Here is a 20,898-nt window from a genome sequence, read left to right as displayed (position 1 = left end):
TTATTATTATTATTATTACATTGACAAACAAGTTTACTAATCATTTATCACAAATTAAGTAGAAACACGATTTCTAAACAGTGTCTTTCAGATAATAAATGTCTTTTGAATGTGCATATATAATATTACCACTCAGCTGTTGCTAGCCCTGCCTTCTCTATCAGTAAGGTTTGAGAAACTGAACCTGCACTTCTGAGAGCATCAATCAGATGTGGCTTCAGGAGGGTCAGTACTCGGCATACTGCAACCTGCCTCCAGGCTACACAGATGAACATTTCCTTCAGGCGGGAGAGGGGTTACCAAGGCTCTTCCAGTGTTCATAGTTATGGGCTTGGAGTTAAGTAACCACTGATACTTGGTAGGAAATCACGTAGGAGTTCACATCTGGTAAGGAGAGAAATCACTGGGGACACTATAGGAACTTCTCCATGGGGATAACAGATGTTATGGAAGCCAGAAGCTCATCCGATGGAGATGTCTTTCACAAAATGTTTTTGGCAAGGTTTAGTTTACAAAGAGAGCTCCCATGGGCATGAAGGCAGTACTTGCCCATATATTCCTGACAAGGTGCTTAGAGGTAGGCATGAGAAGTAGGCATCCTTACCACGCACATGGGGGAGAAGTTCAGTACAGTGTCTCTGCTTATATAGGTGTTGTTACTATTGAGTCCTTACTGACAACTTTCTAACCAACTCAAGGGACAGTTTGTCAATGCCTTACTTATGCACTGATCTAGAATACCTACTTTATCCTGGGTCAAGTGACAAAAAGCCAGTCATGAGGTCCTTTGAGCTAGTCCAACCTGGTTGTTCCCACATGAGTTCTAGAATAGACCTAATGCCTTAGCCTTTGGGTTGTAATTATCTTTTTCTAGACAGATGAAATAAATGATTATGATCAGACAGAACTGGTAAGAACAGAATGGGGCGTGGCACTCCCCACTCTAGTCAGAAGGCCAGTAAATGTTAATTAATTAATTAATTAATTAACATGTTATTAAGCTCACTATCTGCTGTGCTTCCAGGCTGTGGCAAGACATGTTAGGAAATGGAAGTTAGAATTTGGTTGCTAGCATTATCATTTTTCTTTAGGCATACACACCACACGACTGGCTCCATCCAACAGCCATTTAAATTCAGAACTCCTGTATGTGCCTGTGTTAGGACAGGAAAAACGAATCTAGACTGTAGGAGAAGTGCAAAGTACACATTTTCAGTGATAAGGATACGTGCTTGGGTCAGCATCTTCGCAAGCCTATTCCCCGACTTCCTTTGCCTTTCCAGAACCTTCTAGTTCATTCACTTTGATCCAGGTTTCTCAGTAGGAACAATCTGTGTGTTTAGGTAGTCGTGTTCTCAGGTCCTTCCTCTTTGGTTAGTCTGCTGATCACGGACTGTGTTAACAGACTTGGATGAAGCTGCCAGAGCGCATCTTGTTCCTACTGAGAACTCTATGGGTCAAAGGCTATTAGGACTCCAGGAGTAGGAGAAGACTTTTATCCCATGTAACCTTAGAAAGGAACTGGAGCCCAATCTAATGTCCACATGGGGGACCGGGGTCTTAGCCAGTCTGTTGGCTCACTGTGCAGAATTTCAGTTACCTGCAATTCATTGCAGTCTAAAATATAGAATGAAAATTCCAGAGGTAAGCAATTTGTAAGCTGGAAATTGTGTCTTGCTCTGACCAGAGTGATGAACTCCTACACCATCTGGAGGACTCTACAGCACCCATAATAAGTTAGTCCTTTGTTCAACATAGGGTGCATTGCATTTTATCAGTGAGAGACAACATTCATAGGAGTTTATTAGCAACATGTTATAATTATTCTATCTCATAAGTTTTTTGAGATGGTATCTTTCTATGTAGCCTATAGTAGTTTTGAGTTTATAATGATCCTTCTGTCTCAGACTCAGGGATAGTGAGATTATAGACATGAGTTGCTACACTCAGCTCTTCTGTTACTAATCTCTTATTGTGCATAATCCAATTATTAAACTGATCACAATATGTATGTATATATGCATGTATGTATGTATATGATAGGTGAAAATGTAAAATGATAAGTTTTGGTGCTATGCAACTTTTAGGCACCCACATGGGTCTTGGAATGCATTTTCCAAACAGTGAAGGATGACTTTGAAGGGGAATCATCTGGAAAGATAAGATAGCATCAGTGGCTTGCAACTAGAAAGCAGTTGGTGACATGGATTCAGAGCTAATGAAGCGCATCTTGAAAGTCAGATCCACTGGACTGGCTAGGGAGATGCCATATTGGTCATGTAGTTCATAAAGCAAAGAGGGATTGAAGGCAGCTCCCAGGTAGAAGCCAACAGAAAGCACCACACTCTCCTCCTTCTGACTTTGGAGTTCCCATGGTGAGAACATTAAAGAAGCCATCAGCCCCTGCAATGTTAATTTTAGTACCATATATTTATTTTCTTCTTAATATTATGATTCTTCCATGTTTTGTGGAAGTAAAAGGAAATGTTTTCTTTTGTACTCCCCCACACTGCCAAGAATATGAATAAGGGGTAAAGACACGTTTATATTTGTTCATTTCAGCATTTGGTATCCTGGCTTCATAATTCTGCACTTCTCCACATCTCTTTCCTAAACTCTTCTACCTTTGCTCAAGTGGGAAGAGACTGGAACAGATAAGAGTTTCAGATATACCTGCCTATCAGAGAACAAGGGGATTTTTGTGTCCATATAGGTCCCAGTTGTGGGCAGCTAGCAACATCTGCAAAGATCCCTGGAAAGTAAGGCAGGAGCTGGGGCTTGGTGGGGCCTACACAGCTAGGACTCTGGACATTGCCCTGTGTGTGTGTGTGTGTGTGTGTGTGTGTGTGTGTGTGTGTGTAGGTATGTATGTGGGGGGGGGAGAGAGAGAGACAGAGATAGAGACAGAGACAGGGAGATAGAAGCTGAGGCCCAGCAGGGACAAATGACTGGCCCACAATAACACATTTTTTAAAAATCTTCAGATCCAGGATTTGAAATGTATCTCTGCCCCCAGCTTTGTTTTGGTGAGTCTGTGAGATGCTAATTAAAGCGGGAAGAGCTTTGAATGCTGTCAGGCACAAATACAGTTTGCGGTGTTATTTTTCTGGTTAGTTAACAAAAACATTCTTATGATGTATCTGCAGCATTCTTTCTTCTTCCGCAGGCTTTTTGGGGGTAGCACTGAACCTGACCTTGTGACTTCCAGGAGTGTGACTCGTGTGTGGTATAGATTCAAGCATGTTAGGATGCTGGCAGCCAGCATAAGTCACCATGGAGAAAGATTGGAGAGAGTCCAGGATTAGGGCTGTGCATGAGGCTGGCTATTGTCTCAAAGACATCTGGTTTAGGTTGGACACATGCTACGGTGTGCCTTCGCTTCAAGAAAGCACTTTTTATCCACTGAATAGGTCTATAAACATGGACTGATGATAGGCATAATAGGTACATGGTATAAAAATCAAGTGGAGAAAGTATACTATCCTCCGCCTTCACAAATTGCATATGGCCAGCAAAAGATGATGCTGTGGCGACCTAAGGTGCAGGGAGCACTTGAACAGATTCCTGTAATGGAAGGAAGTGGGGAGGAGCCTATATGAGAATGAATATGAAATGGGAATACCACATTAGATATGCCACAAGCAGACTATTCTTGGAAATATAACATAACATGGCACTCCTTCAGAGCGTGGAAAGGAAAGGACATTGAAGGCCCAAGCCGTGTCTCTGACCCTGCACCCTGATGTATTTCTCTGACTTGTTTGAATGACATCTCCATGCCAGTGTGAGCCATCAAGGGGTTTCAACAAGTGAGGCTCGAATAGACTTTCTAGAGACATCCCTAGAAGGTCTCTAAGAGAGCAAAGGAAGGCGAACTGCCAACGCCGGAGCTAGAGACAAGAGACCAAGTAAGGGAAAATAATACCACTAGGCACTTACTGCCTACTTAGTTGAGGTAGGAGTAAGCCCAACACTGCCTTCGCCACAAAAGGTGGCCTGGTCAGTCTGCACAATGCCAGGGACTGACTTGAGCTTATTGTGAAAGATTCGTGATTAGTGATAATCGGTTCAGAGAAAGAACTAAGTCACTCATATTCCTGATGAAATCTCTTCCTATGGAGACATGTCAACAGGGATCATGTTCTAAGAACCATGACTTTCTGTAAAGTACTTACGTATTTAATTTCCCAATATTGTTTGAATGAAATTGCTTGGGTCAGAATGGCAGATAAAGCCCTGACCCCCTGGACTATTTCCTTACTTGAGGTTTTGTGTCTGTACACCCAGCAATTCATCCTTGCCTCTGTTCTTGCCTCCTTGTCTTTTGCCCTGAATGGGGATGCCAGGCACAGTGAAAGAAAATAGACCCCAGTTCAGAGCTTCCTGATTCTGATTGGCTTGTGTCTGTGCGTGGAGGGTTAAAACTGGGCTTGTTTCTTTCCATACCCATCTGGTGTTTATCATCCAATTGCCTATGCAGGCCCCCTGCTTCCTGTCATTTAAGTAGCTGTTATCTCCTCTGTATCATAAGCTCCTAAAATACAGTGAGTAAGGAATATGTTTTGTTCTGAAGAGTGAGCACCGCATCTCCACAGGCATAGAAGCACAATAAATAAGTGTGTAATGTTGAGCATGGTGATGTGGGCATGTATTTGGCTACTTGGAAAATAAGATCTGAGACAGGGCACAACTATATTTCCACACAGGAGGTTTGCAACCATTAAGCCCTCTCACCCTGCTCTCAAACAGACCTTTATCTTCTCTCTTCGTTAGACATTCTATGACTACTGCCACCCCAAAGAACACAGTGAGGCAGACTAGATTTTCCACATGGATCCATGTGGAAACTGAGTCACACACACACACACACACACACACACACACACACCCCAAACCGAATGCTTATCTCAGGACATTAAATATTGAAATGAGATAACATGATTTCACTGGTATCGGGTCCAATGTTCTGGGTTAAGCATTCCCTCTTCCTGTGGAGTGTGAAGGTGGTGGCTGAGGTGATATCGGGTGAAGTATGTGGATCTGCAGGAGCCTCCAGATGGCAGAGACCTTATTACATTCTGAGTGATACCCACTGTATTGTCAAGCTCACAGCGAGTTCACTACTTAATCTATTCTCTAATCCACCAGCCACACAAACACTGTTTTCTTTTATTGTGCATGCATTTTGTATGTGTTAAGGTGTGTGTATGTGTATAGAGATTAGAGGGAAACTTGCTATGGTCAATTCTCTTCTTCTACCATTCGGGCCCTGGGTTCATACCCAGTCTATCATGCATGGTGGCAGGTGTTTTGACCTACTGAGCCATTTCATCGGTCCTAAAACACTGTTTCCAAACAAAAATAGCTGTATAAACTTGACCCCGGGATCCTTAAAGGTTCTATATATCTGTAAATGCCTATTTTCAAAATTTTCACATATATGCCACTTCTGGAAGAGTTTTCATGACCTATCAGGTTAGGGATTATTTCCCCAGCCCCTATGTTTTCTGCAAGTCACTAATAGTGTCCTGTCATGACATGTACCACATTTCTACATGTCTGTATTGTGGCCACGCCCCTTCTGTAACTACCCTCCTGTATGAAGAGAATGTGCCTGTGTCTCTATCTTTTGCTTTTGTGATGAATCTTTAAGTGATTAGCACAGTGGTGTCATGAACTTAGTAGGAACTCAGGGAATATAAAGGCAAACAAGTAGATTATTGAACTTTTTCAAATACAGCCCAGTTTATCCATACAACTGTGAATAGAAGGACTATTAAGTGACCCAAGGAACTTGCAGGAGTCCCTTGAGCGACAAAGAACCCTTACACAAATCTAACTGCCAAACTTGCTTAATTCCAACCAGTGAGGTTATAAGAGGCCATCTATATGGGCAGTTCTCTGATGATAAGAATGAGTGAAGCATGTAAGAAGTACAGAGTTCAGTGTTCCCATTGTGACCAGCAGTGCCTGACTTCCTTACCATCCTCTCTCTCCTGCCTGCTGCTTCATTAACTCCAATTATGAATTCTTTCCCACCATTCAGCCTCCCCAGGCCCTAGGAACAGCAACTCATACTCCAGCACACCGCATATTGTGGCACACAAGGGCCATTATAAGCTGCCTTTGATCTTCCTTTCTGGGTATTTTAGCTCTGTACTTCACAGCCCATCTTTGTCAAACCAGGTTTCTGACCTTTATGTGTCCATATCTATAGGCTTAGGCACCTTTGCCATCCATGGAGTTGTCTCTATGAGCCTAGGCACATTTTTTCACACCCATGTTTCCCACCAGGTGTCCCTCTGTACTACTGAAGACTGGCCATGCTTGCATCTCTCTGCCCACTGTTCCTGACTTCAGGCTCTATGTGGCTACTGTGCTTTCTGCAGAGGCAGGGGCCATCTTTTCTGCCCTGCTTCCAGCACCCAGCTACAGAGCAGCCTTTCCCTTCCATGCATTTTTTCTGTACAACCTGAAACCATCTCGCTCTCGCTCTCTCCCCTCTTATGGGTTCTACTAGTCAGGAAGCAGGTGTGAGAATTACAGATACCTTGAGGTAAGGACCGGATGCACACGGCATATGAGGGAAACCATTCTAGAAGAGGGAACAGAAGCAGGGAGGCAAAGCAAGGCAGGGAGCCGAGTGCCGGCTCTACCTCAGGCAGGGACCCACAGGATGGCTCAGGCAACTCATCCCTGACGGGCAGCCTGCTGACGGCCGCCTGGAGGATACAAACTCTAGTTCTGTGTGAATGAGAGAACAGAGGCCTGTAGCCTAAAGGTGGGCCTCAGAACACAAAAATGGGCATTGCTGGTTAGAAACCGAAACTCAGACGCTTGGGAAGTCATAGAGAGATCATAAGAGGGACCTGATAGAGCCAGGCTGAAGAGACACCAATTCTAAGTCTCGAGCTGGTGGGCAGAGCACTGGGGACCAAAGACCAAACACCTGACCTGGCTTCTGCTTTCCTCCCAGCCTTCTGCTCTATGGCTCACATTCCTGAGGTGCCCCACACCCCTCCTTGTGCCCACCTGAGTCTTGAGGCCCTCTCGACTGAATCTTGAATTCTTTCCTCTGTAGACCTGAGCCACTAAAGGCTAAGGTCTGATTTATTCTAGCTATATTTCTTTGGTCAGCCTCTGAAGCACAGGAGAAGACACCTTTTTCCCCCTCAGGTTAAAACACTTGTGAGGCTCCTCTGGGCCTTTCCATCTGGCCCAAGGGAGTTACTTTTACAGCTCACAGCCTCAGTCCATACTACAGATAAAACAAGAGACGGCTTAGCCTGGCAGCTGTTCCCTGTCTCTCTGCACCCCTTGGATTCTCACAGTGACCCACTCAATATGGTCTGCTACTGGTGATGGTCAAGAGGAGGGAGGAGGTGGGTCTGGTCCATCCTCCCCACCATTAACAATAAGTTAGCCTACGTACATGTGCTTCCCTGAGAGGGACGCAACTGACCCAGGGCCAGTAATGTAGAGACGCAACAGAACATGGGCAAGGGTGATGGCTTCCCAGGTATGAAAGAACAGGCTGAGCGGAGTATCACCCATCCCACTGGCAGAGAGACATCCCGCTCCTGTGGGAACTGCATTCCCTTAATTAACTATCTAGAGAGAGCCAATGAGCTTGCTGCACTTAGAGAATCCTTTATATCCTTATCTCTAGGAGTGCTCATTTCTCCATACCCTGGGGAGTCCTACCTCCCTTCCTTCTCACAAGCCACAGGAAAAAGGCTCTACAGGACATAGATGGAAAAGGACAAGCCTCCAGCCACTCAGGCTGCTTTTACTTGCTGGTTCTGCCTCCTGCTTCGTCTGTTTCCCCGACTCAGATGGCAGAAAGGGGGCTTTCTAACTCGACAACTGCTCTCCGGGGAGGATGCTTGCCTACTTACCAGCTGTCTCTCACTTCCACCCCAGCCCAGGCAATCACTTAGACACAGTGGCACCACAAGGAGGTGAAATGGTGTGTGGCCAAGGTCACTTAGTGAAAAAATAAAATCAGGCACAACCCCTGCTTTCCAACTTGGGAGCCGCCCTGATCTCCTGAGCATCTCTGAGATTCTGGCTCTCAACTCCCTGCAATTCCTTCCCTGTGTTAGTGTTTGCACAGACGGCACAGACTGTTTCCTTAAGATGTGATCCTGACTGCTTTCTTCCTTACCCTTTCTTGCACCAAATAGGGCCATACCTTTGAACAATTGTGCAGGCACAAGGCCGTACATGCTCATGGTGTTGACAGCACTTAGCCTGAACTGTGGTTTGTCTCCTAAGCTTTGAGCTTCTCCCCACTCAGAGGTGTTCAAGACATAAATATGCACATCACCGAAGTGATTGACAGATGGGTACCAAAGGCAAGACACACACCTAGGGCAGGACTGAAAATGTCTTGCTCAATGTACTAGAGATGCATGACCCCAGGGATGGGACCAGAAGTAACATACAGGCTGGCTTCACCACAGGCTGAAACATATGTGTAAAGCTGCCAAGAAGATGCAGATCTTGTAGCCATACCTTGCCCTAACATGGAGGAGACAGTATTTCTAGCCCCCTTTTTACAATATAGGTTGTAATGTGCGGAAGTATCCCATCTATGCCACTCGCCAGCCTATCTCTTGTGCACCCAAATTAATAGTGGAAAATGTCTACTTAGGACCTTTGAGCTACGGTTTATCCTCTAGGTGTTCTGCTAGGCAGAACATGACTTGTCAGATAAAGAGCCATGGAGAAATCTCATCTCAGGTACAAACTTTATACAGACCACCCAGCGAGGGAGAACGAGATGAAAGAGTTAAACATGAAGGCGAGTCTACAGATGGATCTATTTTCCAAAACTATTTCTTTTTGCCCAGCTCCCTTGTTGATTCCTTGAGCTGCCCGCTATAGGGAGAGAGAAACAAAAGATAGGCTCAATACTGCGTTTAACTTGCTGACACTCTGAGCCAGCCTTTGCAGAATGGTTTAATACCTTTGGCCACGCTCTGTCCTTCAGATGGATTGAAAGTCTCTGGGCAGATGGGGCAAGCTACCAACAGTGATCGGAGATCGCACTGGCAGGAAATGACATGCTCCAATTGGTGTATTTGAGAAGAGTTTTAGAATGTGTTTTTTTTACAAAGGTACTTCCATGGGATGGGTAAACAACAACGGACAGTCAGAACCCTGACACGGATGACGGGAGGGACAGGGGGAGGTCATAGATCCTTCTAGGGAGTGAGGGTGAGTGGGAAGGGTCTCTAGATAGGTTATGGTTTTGAAAGAAGAGCATAGCCTCTGGCACCAGTTCTCTTCCTTCCCTGTGCCATCTCTAGCCACCGCTTCACACCGGCTTCAGACAGCTGCATGCTGGAGGGCAGAGGCACCCCTTGATGTGATGGCACCAGTCATTGCACTGTGGAGTCTAGGGACACACAGAGATCATGGTGTGCGGGCTTCATGTCATCACTGCTGTCAAAGCAGTCCGTTGCATACACGTTACTCGCAGGCTCTAGAGAACTTTTTCTAGCGCCTTTCCGCGCGTTCCTATTCATCCCCACCTGGAGCACCGTTGAACAAGACTCCTTCCTCACAGCCATTTGAAGACTCACCAGTTTTTCAACTGCCTTGATGCTCTTACCAGAAGCCATTATGTAGGGGTTGGGGAGTGTCAAGGAATCGACTAGACAAATAATGTAGGTTGAATGTCCCTAACCAGGAATTGCTTGGGACCAGATGTGTTTCAGATTTCAGTTTTGTTTAGATTTCTAAGAATTAGCATAGACACAACAATATGTCTTGGGATGAAACCAAAATCTAAATACAAAATTCATTAATGCTTTTACATATGCTCTGTAGCCTAAAAGTAACTTTGTACAATTTAAACTTTTTTTCTTTTTGCATGAAATAACCTTTCATAATCCAGAATTTTCCAACTGTGCCATCAGGGTAGCATCTAAGAAATTTCGGATTCTAGATCATTTTGGATTTCTTATTTTCAGATTATAGATGCATAATTCGTATATGGTTTCTGCCTTCCCAGGAATGCACATGACAGAAACAGACAATGCATGAGAAAACTGCCTGTAATACGTAACAAGGTGAAGTATGTTTAAAGAACACACATAGGACAAAAGAAGAATCCCTGAAAATAAAAAGTAATTGGAATAAGAAATGATCTCTAAAAACTTGGACTAGGAAAATGATTAGTAATTTTTGCAAAAGTCAATAATGAAAGTTCATTCCCCATAAAACCTCAGGTCTCCAAAGCCTACTATGCAGAGAATTCAGACAACCACGGGAGAAGCAGACCTGTGGACACAATATGGTCCATGCCCGAAACATGTGGACTGGGTGTGTCTGTTAGCCAGTGTGCTTCAGAGAAACAGAGCAAACGGGGATCCCTCTGTCTACCATGTGCCCACGTGATATCTGCCTAGAGATGATTGGGTTTGGCTCACAACTCTACTATAAGTTTCAATACAAGCCAGAGACCTGATAACCTGAAGAGAAAGTTTTCCAGAGCAGGAGTGTATGAATATTGTAGCTCAAACATAGAGAAGGGCTTGCCCTTCTTTTATTTTTTATTTTGTTAAGGTCTTCAGTGGTTTCAAAGATGTAATTTCAAATTGATGAGGGAGGAGCTGACCTCCTTAGTCCATGGATCCTTGTGTTCTTCTCTTCTGGAAACACCCTCAGAGATATGCCCCCTCTCTATAAGTACTATCTAAATTAACCATCAAACAGGGTGGAGTGGAAATATTCAGGTCTCACTCAGTTGAGTCGAGGTCAAATGACAGGTTGAATTCAAGGCACGTTTCTATGAATGTCACAAATATGAGTTTTTGTTTTTGTTTTTGTTTTTGTTTTTTATGTTCTGTCCCTTAAGAATGGTGTTCTTCATGCTTGGGTTATTTTGACTACACTTAGGAAATATAGAAAGGAAAGATTTTATGTTCTTGGGCTTTGGCATGCGAGAAATAAAAGAGGTTGTGGGCCTTTGCAGACCTAACAGCCCATCCTTCCAGAGCCTGATTCAGAAGACAAGTAGCAGTGTAAAATAGACAATGGAGATTTATTCAGTGTGGCTACTCTGAGAAGACGAGCGAGACCTTGTAACTCCTTTCCAATCTATCTGGAGGATCCTGACATGAAGGGTCAATTAATTTCCAATATCTACAGGCTAGCCTAAAACTATGTATAACTTTAGTTCTAAGAGCTCCACGGCCCTCTTCTGCCTTCCATGAACACCAGCAACTGATGTGATTCATAGACATATTCAGGTAAAACATCCATGCATTATAAAATAAAACAATTATCATATGCATAAATCAAGTCTTGGTCAAGATATAATCTTGCCCCTGAATGTTTATCCTCCAATCTCCCCTGCAGTAAGGGCTGACAAACTGTCAGAACTATGCGAGTTCTCTTTCTGCAAAATAAGCTCCCCTCTGGTTTGCATAGGAGCCCAGCCTTTTCCTTCTCCCAACCTGATACTCCCGGGAAATTCCAGTTCCTTGGGATTCATCCTTTCATTAGTCTGATAGCCAAAGAGAGTCCCAGGAGGCTCTTTATCTTCATTCCTGCAGAGCCCCTTACACTTTGCCATGGCAGAGGCATCCTCACATTGCCCAACCATCTTATTCAGACTGTGGACTGTGGAGCTCTTCTTTACAGATGTACATGCCGTGGGTTAGTAAAGAATGTTGTGGGAGTCGTAACTTAAAATATCATGTGACCTGCTGGCTGCCCTGCTTCATTCAGGGTTGGCACTGATACTGAGTTTTTGTTACCAGGACAAATCACAATGCTATGCTGTTCATTTTAGAAAAGTAATAGTCCACCAAATGCCATTGAGTTGGCTTAAGGCAGTGCTGGTGACAGAAAAAGCGGAGGGAGGGAGGTATGCTTGTGGAGACTCTTTCTGGAATGTCACAAAGGGAAGCCTTCCTGCTTTGTCCTCAAGGCATCACTGAGTGGAAAGAGACTGTCTCCTTTGAGTTGGTTCCCTCTGATGTGTGGTGTGGAGGGATGCAGATACAACTGTGTTCACAGATATGGTGACATGCAGTGTTTTTAGCCATGTAACCCAGACCTTTAACACAACAAACACACAGTCTTCATGTTATTTTCCTCTTGAGATTTGTCAAAAATGGGGAGCAGCATTCAAATATTTGGTGTGTACTTTGGACTTGACACATAACGAAAATAAGACTTAATCAGACCTTGCCTTTCAAGAGTTTACAATCATATAAAGGATGTAAGAAACTTACAAAGCTCGGATAAGGAAGCTGTTCATGTAATAGAACAGGAATCCTATGGTCCACCTATGTATGGCTCTCTTCACCTTCTTCTTGACTCCATAGAGGAGAAAAGTTATTTTCACCACAGAAAACTTAAATGAATCAGTGAAGTGAGCTTACTCTGAGACTTAGCAGGCAGAGATGAGATTCTCAACACAACAGCCTGGCTTCAGCCATGTTGCCTGCCCCGCCCAGTCTCCATTCCTCCCACTGACCACAGCTGTTTCCCAGCAGTGTGGAGCCACAGGCACAGCATGGGATGTGTCCAACTGGCTCAGATTTTTGTTTCCCTCCTCCATTGCCTTTTCTTCTCCATCCCAAACATGTCCTCTGCTTCTCCTGAGGCATGGCCAACCTGGTCATTCTCTTCACAGGTAGGGAAGATGTCAGTGTGTATGTCTGTTTTGTTATTCAAAGCCTAGACAGTACCAGTTGGGGGAAGGAAGGCCAGCTTGAACTGAACCTAACTTCTGGAGTTTTTTGTCTATAAGATCCAATTCAATTCTATAAATAAAAATGTGAGTTCAGATTCTAAAAGTTATCTAGCAGGTTCAAAATATGCTACTCATTACTGGAGGTGCCTCTTATTTCCCTGGCAAACACTTCCTCAGAGAAGCCAGTATGGAAGGCTCACCCTGAAGTCTGGTCCTCTGGGGCTCAGGGAAGGTATCTTGAGCCACCCACATTGCATTACTTGCTGTGAAGGTAGAGGCAGATAGAGCACGTGCCAAATGCTAGGGGAACCCCATTTGGAGGCAGCTAAAGCATTTCTCTTTGATAAGAGACAGTTGTGACCAGGTGCTGTGAAGGACAGAAGCACTTATTTTGCTGTGGTCTCAAGCGTGCCGCCTTTCAACAGCAGTTAAAGGACCATTTGATAGGAGGAGCTGGCGGATTGCACACTGTCTGGACCCATTATTGCCCTTAGATCCTCAGGCAGGTGCTATCTAGAGAGGCAAGCTTGGCTTTTTCTCTTTTTTTCAATAATCCTTCTCTTTATTTCGACACTCCGCCACTCTTTAGGAGGCTCCAAACAGACCATTTTAACCTATTTTTCTTCCAGTTCTCAAGTTCCCATCTTTCTTTTTTCTTATCCTGACTCCCAAAGTGGTGTGAGGCTGAGAGAGTTCACACTTATGCAGTCTTATTTCTGAGATGAGACGTGTGTGTCCGGGCTTACTTATGCACTTTGTGCTCTTCCTCAAAGTGAGGACACAATTACATAACAAAGCCACCAGTCTTGCTGTTTCTTGAAAATGGGAAGTTGGGAGGCTGTACTTACTTTAAATCTCTGTGGTGTTAGATGTAGCTGCAGACAACTGCAGGTTTGGAAGCGTTCTCTGTCTCACTCTGTGTGAGTCCATTTTTCTGTGCTGGGTCCATTCCTGGCCAACTGCATGCAGTACTTTTTTTTAATCACTGTAGTGCCCTGGCAATTCATATGTATAGAGCATTCTTGAAAGACTGACCCTTAGATAGGTCGGTCTATTCATTACAAGAAGAAATGTCCAAAAGGCAGACAAGATACAGACACTCACATTTGCATTTAAAGGGGGCACTGGTAACCAAAAGTCTCTCTTCCTCTGTTAGGATTCTTCCAAAATGTTGGCTAGACCAGGTTATGGGATGTCAATGAGGACCTCATGCAGAAGGAATTGCTGATGTCGTGATGATGGAAAGCTGTACACTGAAGCTGCAAGGGCTGGAATATGTCTAGAGCTGGTGGCCAAGCACTCATGGTGGCTGTAGAAGTCTGTTAGAGATGAACCAGAGAAATAGTGAGCTAGAGAGCTCCATCCAGAAACCTTGGGCACACAGCAGGGCTTGTTCTGTTGTTGGTGTAAGAGTCATGTTGGACAGTTGGGCAGCATGTTAAGTGGACCACTATGACAAAATAGCCTTGAAAATAACTCAAGGACAAAAGAACAAATTTTCACTTACAGTGGCCAAGCTTTCAGTCCATGGTTGGCAGAAGGGTTGTTTCTAGACTGTAGGGAGGTTGACCATCACAATAGAAGGGTATGGAAAACTGAGTTGCTCACCTTGTGGTGGCCAAAAACCCAACAGGGTCAGAGACCCCATGATTCAATCAACTCTTGGGACTAGGTTTACTACCAGTTGGGACCCAAGGCTTTACCATACAGGTCTTGAGGGAGGCATACCCAAATCAAAACAAGAGAGAGGATGTAGAAGTAGAAGACAGGCGTATCTCTACATATGGGGGAATGTGAGGACACGGGCGTAAGTGTGACTTTGACCTTTGCTCTGATCTTGGCCACCAAAGCCGTCCCTAGCCATAGGCTTTGGGACTTGTAAACATTTAAATACTGAAATTCATGTTAGAGGTGAGTTTTCGCGAGAAGTGTATTCACAGGTTGGAGTTTAAGAAGGGGAGAGATAAAAGGAGCGGGGGAAGAGAAAGTGTATGGGAATGGTTACAGAGTTTTTTTATGTAGAAGGGTTTGTCATGGGGCATAGTCTAGCTATCTGAGGGCTTCCTAAGGGATTGTGGCAGAAATTGGAACTGGTGTAAGGTATGGAAAAGGTCATCAGCTTGTCAGTCTAGATGTTCCAACCAGGTGTCCAGGTCTCCCCTTTCTATATGTGTCTTGTGGACAGATATAGTCTTTAGGTTGTTGTGCTCTGTAAGATGGTAACAACGAAACAGGAGCAGAACCCTCACCTGGTCTTACACTCCAGCAAGAACATCCTTTGAGCTGTCACTTTGGGGGCCTGGCCTACCTGAGCACTTCCTGTGTCTTTTTCTCATAAGTGAGATAATCCTAATGTGCAGGACACCCATGCCACCCTTTCCTTCTACGGCCTCTGTCCTTACTCTGTACTGCTGACCTCTAACTCTTTCCTGATATCTGACAAGAGTCCATCTCCAGCTTCCCCTGCATGAAGTTGTCAGGCAAGGATAAGTTTAAAACCTTATTCCTTCCTAGTTAATCGTACCTTTAATGTCTTCCTAAGGAAATGAAAGATCATGGTGTGCTTTAAGAATAATTACATAGAACTCCTTGGAGACGTGTCTGCCAAGAATGCACTGTTAGCCAAACCTCCTAGCCTAATATTTACTTCTCTTCACCAACCAAGCACTCACACTGGCTGAGGGGTGATTATCTATTTCATTTTTTTAAGCCTGGAAGAAATGTCTTCTCTGCATTGTTATGGAGCCTGGATAAATGAGACAGATAGATGGGGGCAGGTATGAGCAGGTGACAGGAGTTGGCTGCCGAGTTACCTTTGTGATCCATCTCTGCAGACGCCTGTGTTAATTCCAGGGAGACTCAGCAAGACTGATACACAGCCGTGACAGTTTGGACATCTCAACATGACCTTGGATGTGCCCAAAAACCACAGCTGAAATGATGCCAACTTCTCAGTGTAGTATATCACAGGGGCTACATAACTGTGCTGGAAATTGGCTGCATTTAGAGTGTTAGCTTGTTTGCTGAGGAACCTCTCTGGCCTATGTAAGGCAGTGTGGTATGATGAGACAGCTTCTCCTTCAGTCCAATTTCAATAATTAGACACCCATGTGGCAGTCTAGGATGTCCCTGTGGTACTCCTCATAAGGCCATGAGAAACTTGTGGGCTTCAACAGCTGTGCCCATGGCTCAGGTTCTACTCGTCAGCATTTTCTGCCCCATGGACATTTAATGGTATCTCATTTAATTTCAGGGGCCAGGAGAGAAAGTCACCAAGAATCTGCTCTGGCTTTCTCAGAATACAATGCTTCCAAGAAAATTTTCTGCTGCAAAGTAATGAAATACAAGAGACATTTCCTAGCGCCCTCGTCTCTGAATTAATGGTTCCCACAGTGTGGTCTCTAGAGCATCACCCAACACCATTGGCACCCCATTGGGGTATAACAAAACGTGGTATCTTAGTCCTTATCCTGGAACTACCCAGCTATCTCTGCTGTGTATTATCAGTGGGTTATCCAGAAGCAAGCTGAGTTGGAGAGCCTGTAACTTACATGTGTGTGGCTGAAGTCTTGGAAGAATATTGAAGACCATGAAAGATGAAAAGTAAACCAAATGTTACTATCACTGTCATTTTCTTACATGGATATTTCTTAGGTGCAGGTACTTTCATTTGTCAGATGGCATCAAGTGAGTGCAGCCAAGCTTTTGACATGTTCACGGAGTGGGCTTGCTCCGTACTCGAATATCACTCTACTCAAATATCTCAAGTAGATATATGCGTTCAGTCATGGGCGTGAGTTCCCCGCAACCCGCTTAAACCCAAGCAAAGTTCAGAATAGTATCTGTGCTTGGAGTTATCACTGTAAAAATTGTTTTTGGTAAAGCAAGCTGTAGAGTGAGGTGTCCTTTGGGGGGATTTATCCAGTATGATTTCAGAGGCCGGTTGCCTTCAGCACAGCCCAAGATGGAGACCACTGTTATGTGCGATTTGCAAAGAAGGGAACACTGTCAGGGTTGTCCTTTGTCAAGAGTCTCTCAGTGTGTCTTAGACACTCTTGGTGTATTCTGGATGTTTTCTTTAAAGTGGAAAACAAGGTCTGGAATACAATCTAGACAAGGCCAAGTACAATGTGCCTTCAAGTTACCTAGAGATCGTATTAAAATGCACTTTCTGATTCACTGCCTCTGATGTTGGACTTTGGATTTTGCACTTCTAACAAGCTCCCGGGTGATGGTGATACTGTTTGCAATGGAGAAGCTGTGTGCTTGCCAGTCATATGTTAGCTGGGAGGTGTAGTCCCATCACTTCCCAAGTGCTAATGTGCACACAATTCAACTCTTTAGATAAGTGTTCCTCAAAGAATTGTCCAGAGTTCTAGGTGAATACCTTCATCCAGGAGCCCAGCCAGAAAGCATAGTGGCACAGGCCTGCAATCCTAGTACTCTGGAGGCCAAGGCAGAAAGATAGAGAGTTTCTGATTAGTAGTCTAGGTTACATAGAGGGGTTGGGGAAGAGACAGAGACAGAGACAGACAGATGGAATAAATGATCTGTACCAGATCAGAACCTATTTTTTAACAACATCTCACAGTTTACAAGTAAAGATTGGGGGAGGGGGCAGTAGAGCTAGGTTCATGACTGCTGAGTTGCAAGCCTACATTTGGTTTGCTGCTCTGCTCTCACCATCTGGATCTTCTCACTGATATAGGCTCTGTCTTTTCCTTTGGCCTCAGGCTCCATCAATTATATAGGTGGTCCTGAATTCACCATTCTGTACAGCAACTTTCAAAGTCTAGTTTGTATGTGTTTCAACTGAGCTCTTGTTATATAACTTGATATTTCTCAATACTTAAAGGTTTAATGTGTGGCATAAGGAATGTGTGAAGCTCATTGACCTCACATGTGATTCTGATGTACCCTGTACATCTCTTTTGAACCAGTACCCTGGCATCTCCCTACTTGGGTCTTCCATTATTTTCATGCCATGTGTGACATTACACTCTTTCCACAGCATTGTCAGAAAAATCCCCTCAGCATTGGGAACCTGTTGGACCCTGGAGCAAATATGCTTCTGGTTAGACAAATTTTCCCATCTGGTCACTCAGCAAAATGTCCACCTGTGCCTTAGTGACCTTTGATTATGACATGACCTTTATACAATCAAAATAAGGAGTATGGGCAATGAGAACCATGGGTGGACAAGGCTCACTGGTGGATCTTGGCTCTATCTATCTATCTATTCTATCTATCTATCTATCTATCTATCTATCTATCTATCTATCTATCTATCTATCTATCTATCATCCTTTGCCACTCGGACAAAATACTCGTGAAATAACTTATGTTAGGAAGGGTTTACTTTGGCTCATGGTATCACTAGTGTGAGTCCATCATATTTGGTGAGATGGAAGGTTGCAGCAAGGTGGTTCACATAATGGGAGCAGGAGTGAGAAGACAACGGATGCCTGTGGCAACCTGATACGGTGAACACCAAATACTTTGGCGAATCTTCCTTTAATCCTCTCAAATATAAACCCATATATGTTCTTTATTAGTCTCCAACAATTTCTGAAGTCCATGAAGTTGGCAATAAGCATAAATCATGATGCCCTCCCATTGAAAAGGTCACTGTGAACATTTGCAGCACATGCAGTGCTGAGCATGAGACCTTAATGGGGAGTCTCTCTCCGACACTTTCTCTTTCCTTGCATAAGACACAGACAGGTTGGAACTCTGAAGTCCTGGTTTTTGGTTTTTTTTTTTTTCAAAGCAGAAAACAGATGTGAGCATCTTCTTCAGAGATTTGTTGTAGGAACCAAATGAAACTATATGCATGTAAGAGTGTTCTATACACTTCAAAGGAGTACAGGCATTTGAGACATCATTATACAGACTATGTGACACTTATATTCCCAGCATTATAGTCAGGAGCAGGGCTTGTGAGTTTAGCCCTAGGCCATAGGACATACTTGGTGTAACAAGAGAGAGAAATGAAGACAGACAGAGAGATCGGACGAAGGCTTGGCAAGAGTTACTGGGAGCTTTCAAAGTACAGAAAAGAAAAGGAAGCTTCCACAATTTGAGGACTCCAGATGCAAAAATAAAAAGAAAGGGAATCTATTTTTATATGTGCAAACAGTTTTTTGAGATTGGAGAAAATGTCTTTAGTCTAGTAATAATTGAACATTTCTGCCCTGGGTATAATGAAGATAAATAGCAAGAGTGGTGGTCCGTATTTAGTTTTGACTTTAGAAGCCTTCTGTTGGAATTTGCTATATTGAGATAAGTGGAAGGATGCTTTGTAGTTAAAGCTCAGTTTTTGAGCCAGCACATATTAACTGTGAATTAGAAAAGCATTTAGCATTCTTGTGCCTGAATTCTTTTTCCAACGAAGTACATCCCACTGGGCTGTTGTGAGTACTGAACAGCTTAGCACACCCCAAACTCCCAGACAGATGATGGGGATTATTGCTGTCCACATCATAGGGATCCTAGAGCTGAGCTATGAGGACCAGGACGGTCCCAAGGTTCTAGATAGTCTGAGGATGCACAATGATTTGGGTTTGCACATAGAGGTTATTTGAATTTCCTGTGATTTTAGAGGTGCTAACTTTTCAGAACCTTGAAAGTTCACACAGTAAAGCCACAACCCTGCAAGTTCTGTACTGGTATGTTCTGAACAATGTGCTCAGCAAAGCAAACATGGAAAATGCATGTCTGTCCAATAGGAGAGAGAGAGAGAGCGCGAAATATAAGGCATGATGAAGTACACTAGCCTGGCACTAACAACGTTTGCTTTCTTACTGGTCCTTTTACTTATCTGTTTGGTCTTATCTTGCAGGTGCACAATTGACAACCGAGTCACCCGGGTGGCCTGGCTAAACCGCAGTACCATCCTCTATGCTGGAAATGACAAGTGGTGCCTAGATCCTCGTGTGGTCCTCCTGAGTAACACCCAGACCCAGTACAGCATTGAGATCCAGAATGTGGATGTGTATGATGAGGGCCCTTATACCTGCTCGGTACAGACAGACAACCACCCTAAGACCTCCAGGGTCCACCTCATTGTACAAGGTGGGTGGGGCTTGGCTGGGAGGCCTGAGTGGGTGGCTGGGAATATCAACATTCACTGATTCGTCCACGATCCTAATCCAAGCTAGGTTGGCTGTTCTCCCCAGCAAATCCTCTCTGATGGTCATCTTGAAGCTAGACACGGAACGTTTCATCAATTTACTTTTTGAGTTGAACCAGTTTTTCTCCTATCCCAGTAATATGTTTTGTACAAAATTATTGTCTAATTATTGTTTCCCTTGGCTTTTCCTCCTCTTAGCATTTTTAAAGTGTTACCTCCAACTACAAATTTGCTTTATTTTTAAGAGAAGAATTGTAATGTTCTTTGGTTGTTGTACATATATACCATGCCATAGACCCATCTTCCATGATGACAAAGCCAAGGAACAGTACCCAGGATCTTATCTCAACCATCCCTTCCACACACCCATTCCAGTATTGTGTGCTTGCTTCCTTCCCCATCCAATCCAGCTTTTGCTTTCCCATGCCTCTGCTGTAAGACTGGATTCAGAGTGTCTCCTTCCTATGTTCTCTTCTTTCTTATACTTTGTAGGCTTAAGGTTTGTTTGGGGTCCTCCTGTTGTTTTTGTGGGCTCTCTGGCATTTCTCCAGGTTCTCCTCTCTCTGCTTCTCATATCACAGGTCTGGTGTTCAGCCCTTTTCAAAATCAGAATGGTCCTGAGGCACCAGACAACATTTAACAAGTAGATGAATTTCTAGTTACTGAACAACAGCTTTGAGCTACATTGTCTGCTTTCTGATGGAGAGAGAGGCCTAAATCAAATATTACTGCACCCCTGAGGCTTTTGCTTGTGAAATAGGGTGAATGTGAGGAGTGGGGTGAGGATTACATTTATACGTAGGTAAACTAAAGCCCTTAGGAGAGGGCCTCACCTGTGGTGAACTATTTACCTGTTTTTCATCATGCTATTGCATGTCCCCTTTGATTTCTTTTCAAATACAATGGATATTTTAAAACATTTAGTCATGTTTTACAGATTAAATACTTGCTTTGTTCTCTGAGAACTAAAGATATTGTGAAATAAAATTCTTGTTGGAATTTTTGTGGGTTTCTCCACCTCCTCCTCCTCCTCCTCTTCCTCCTCCTCCTC

The 20,898-nt window shown here is 43.9% G+C and overlaps 1 protein-coding gene across 3 annotated transcripts in view; it reads left to right on the top strand.

Annotated features, from left to right (window-relative positions):
• Positions 1 to 20,898, top strand: part of Ntm (neurotrimin) — a 974,869-nt gene that overhangs the window by 771,421 nt on the left and 182,550 nt on the right. For all 3 annotated transcript variants that reach the window (XM_021206042.2, XM_029543147.1, XM_021206044.1), the window contains exon 3: positions 19,557 to 19,789. In XM_021206042.2, coding sequence (XP_021061701.1) covers positions 19,557 to 19,789 — 233 coding nt within the window. The remainder of the gene's footprint in view (positions 1 to 19,556; positions 19,790 to 20,898) is intronic.

The sequence above is a fragment of the Mus pahari genome, chromosome 10, assembly GCF_900095145.1.
Source record: "Mus pahari chromosome 10, PAHARI_EIJ_v1.1, whole genome shotgun sequence".
NCBI lineage: Eukaryota > Metazoa > Chordata > Mammalia > Rodentia > Muridae > Mus > Mus pahari.
Note: the sequence above shows the minus strand (reverse complement) of the source record. Positions and strands in the feature narration are given on the sequence as shown.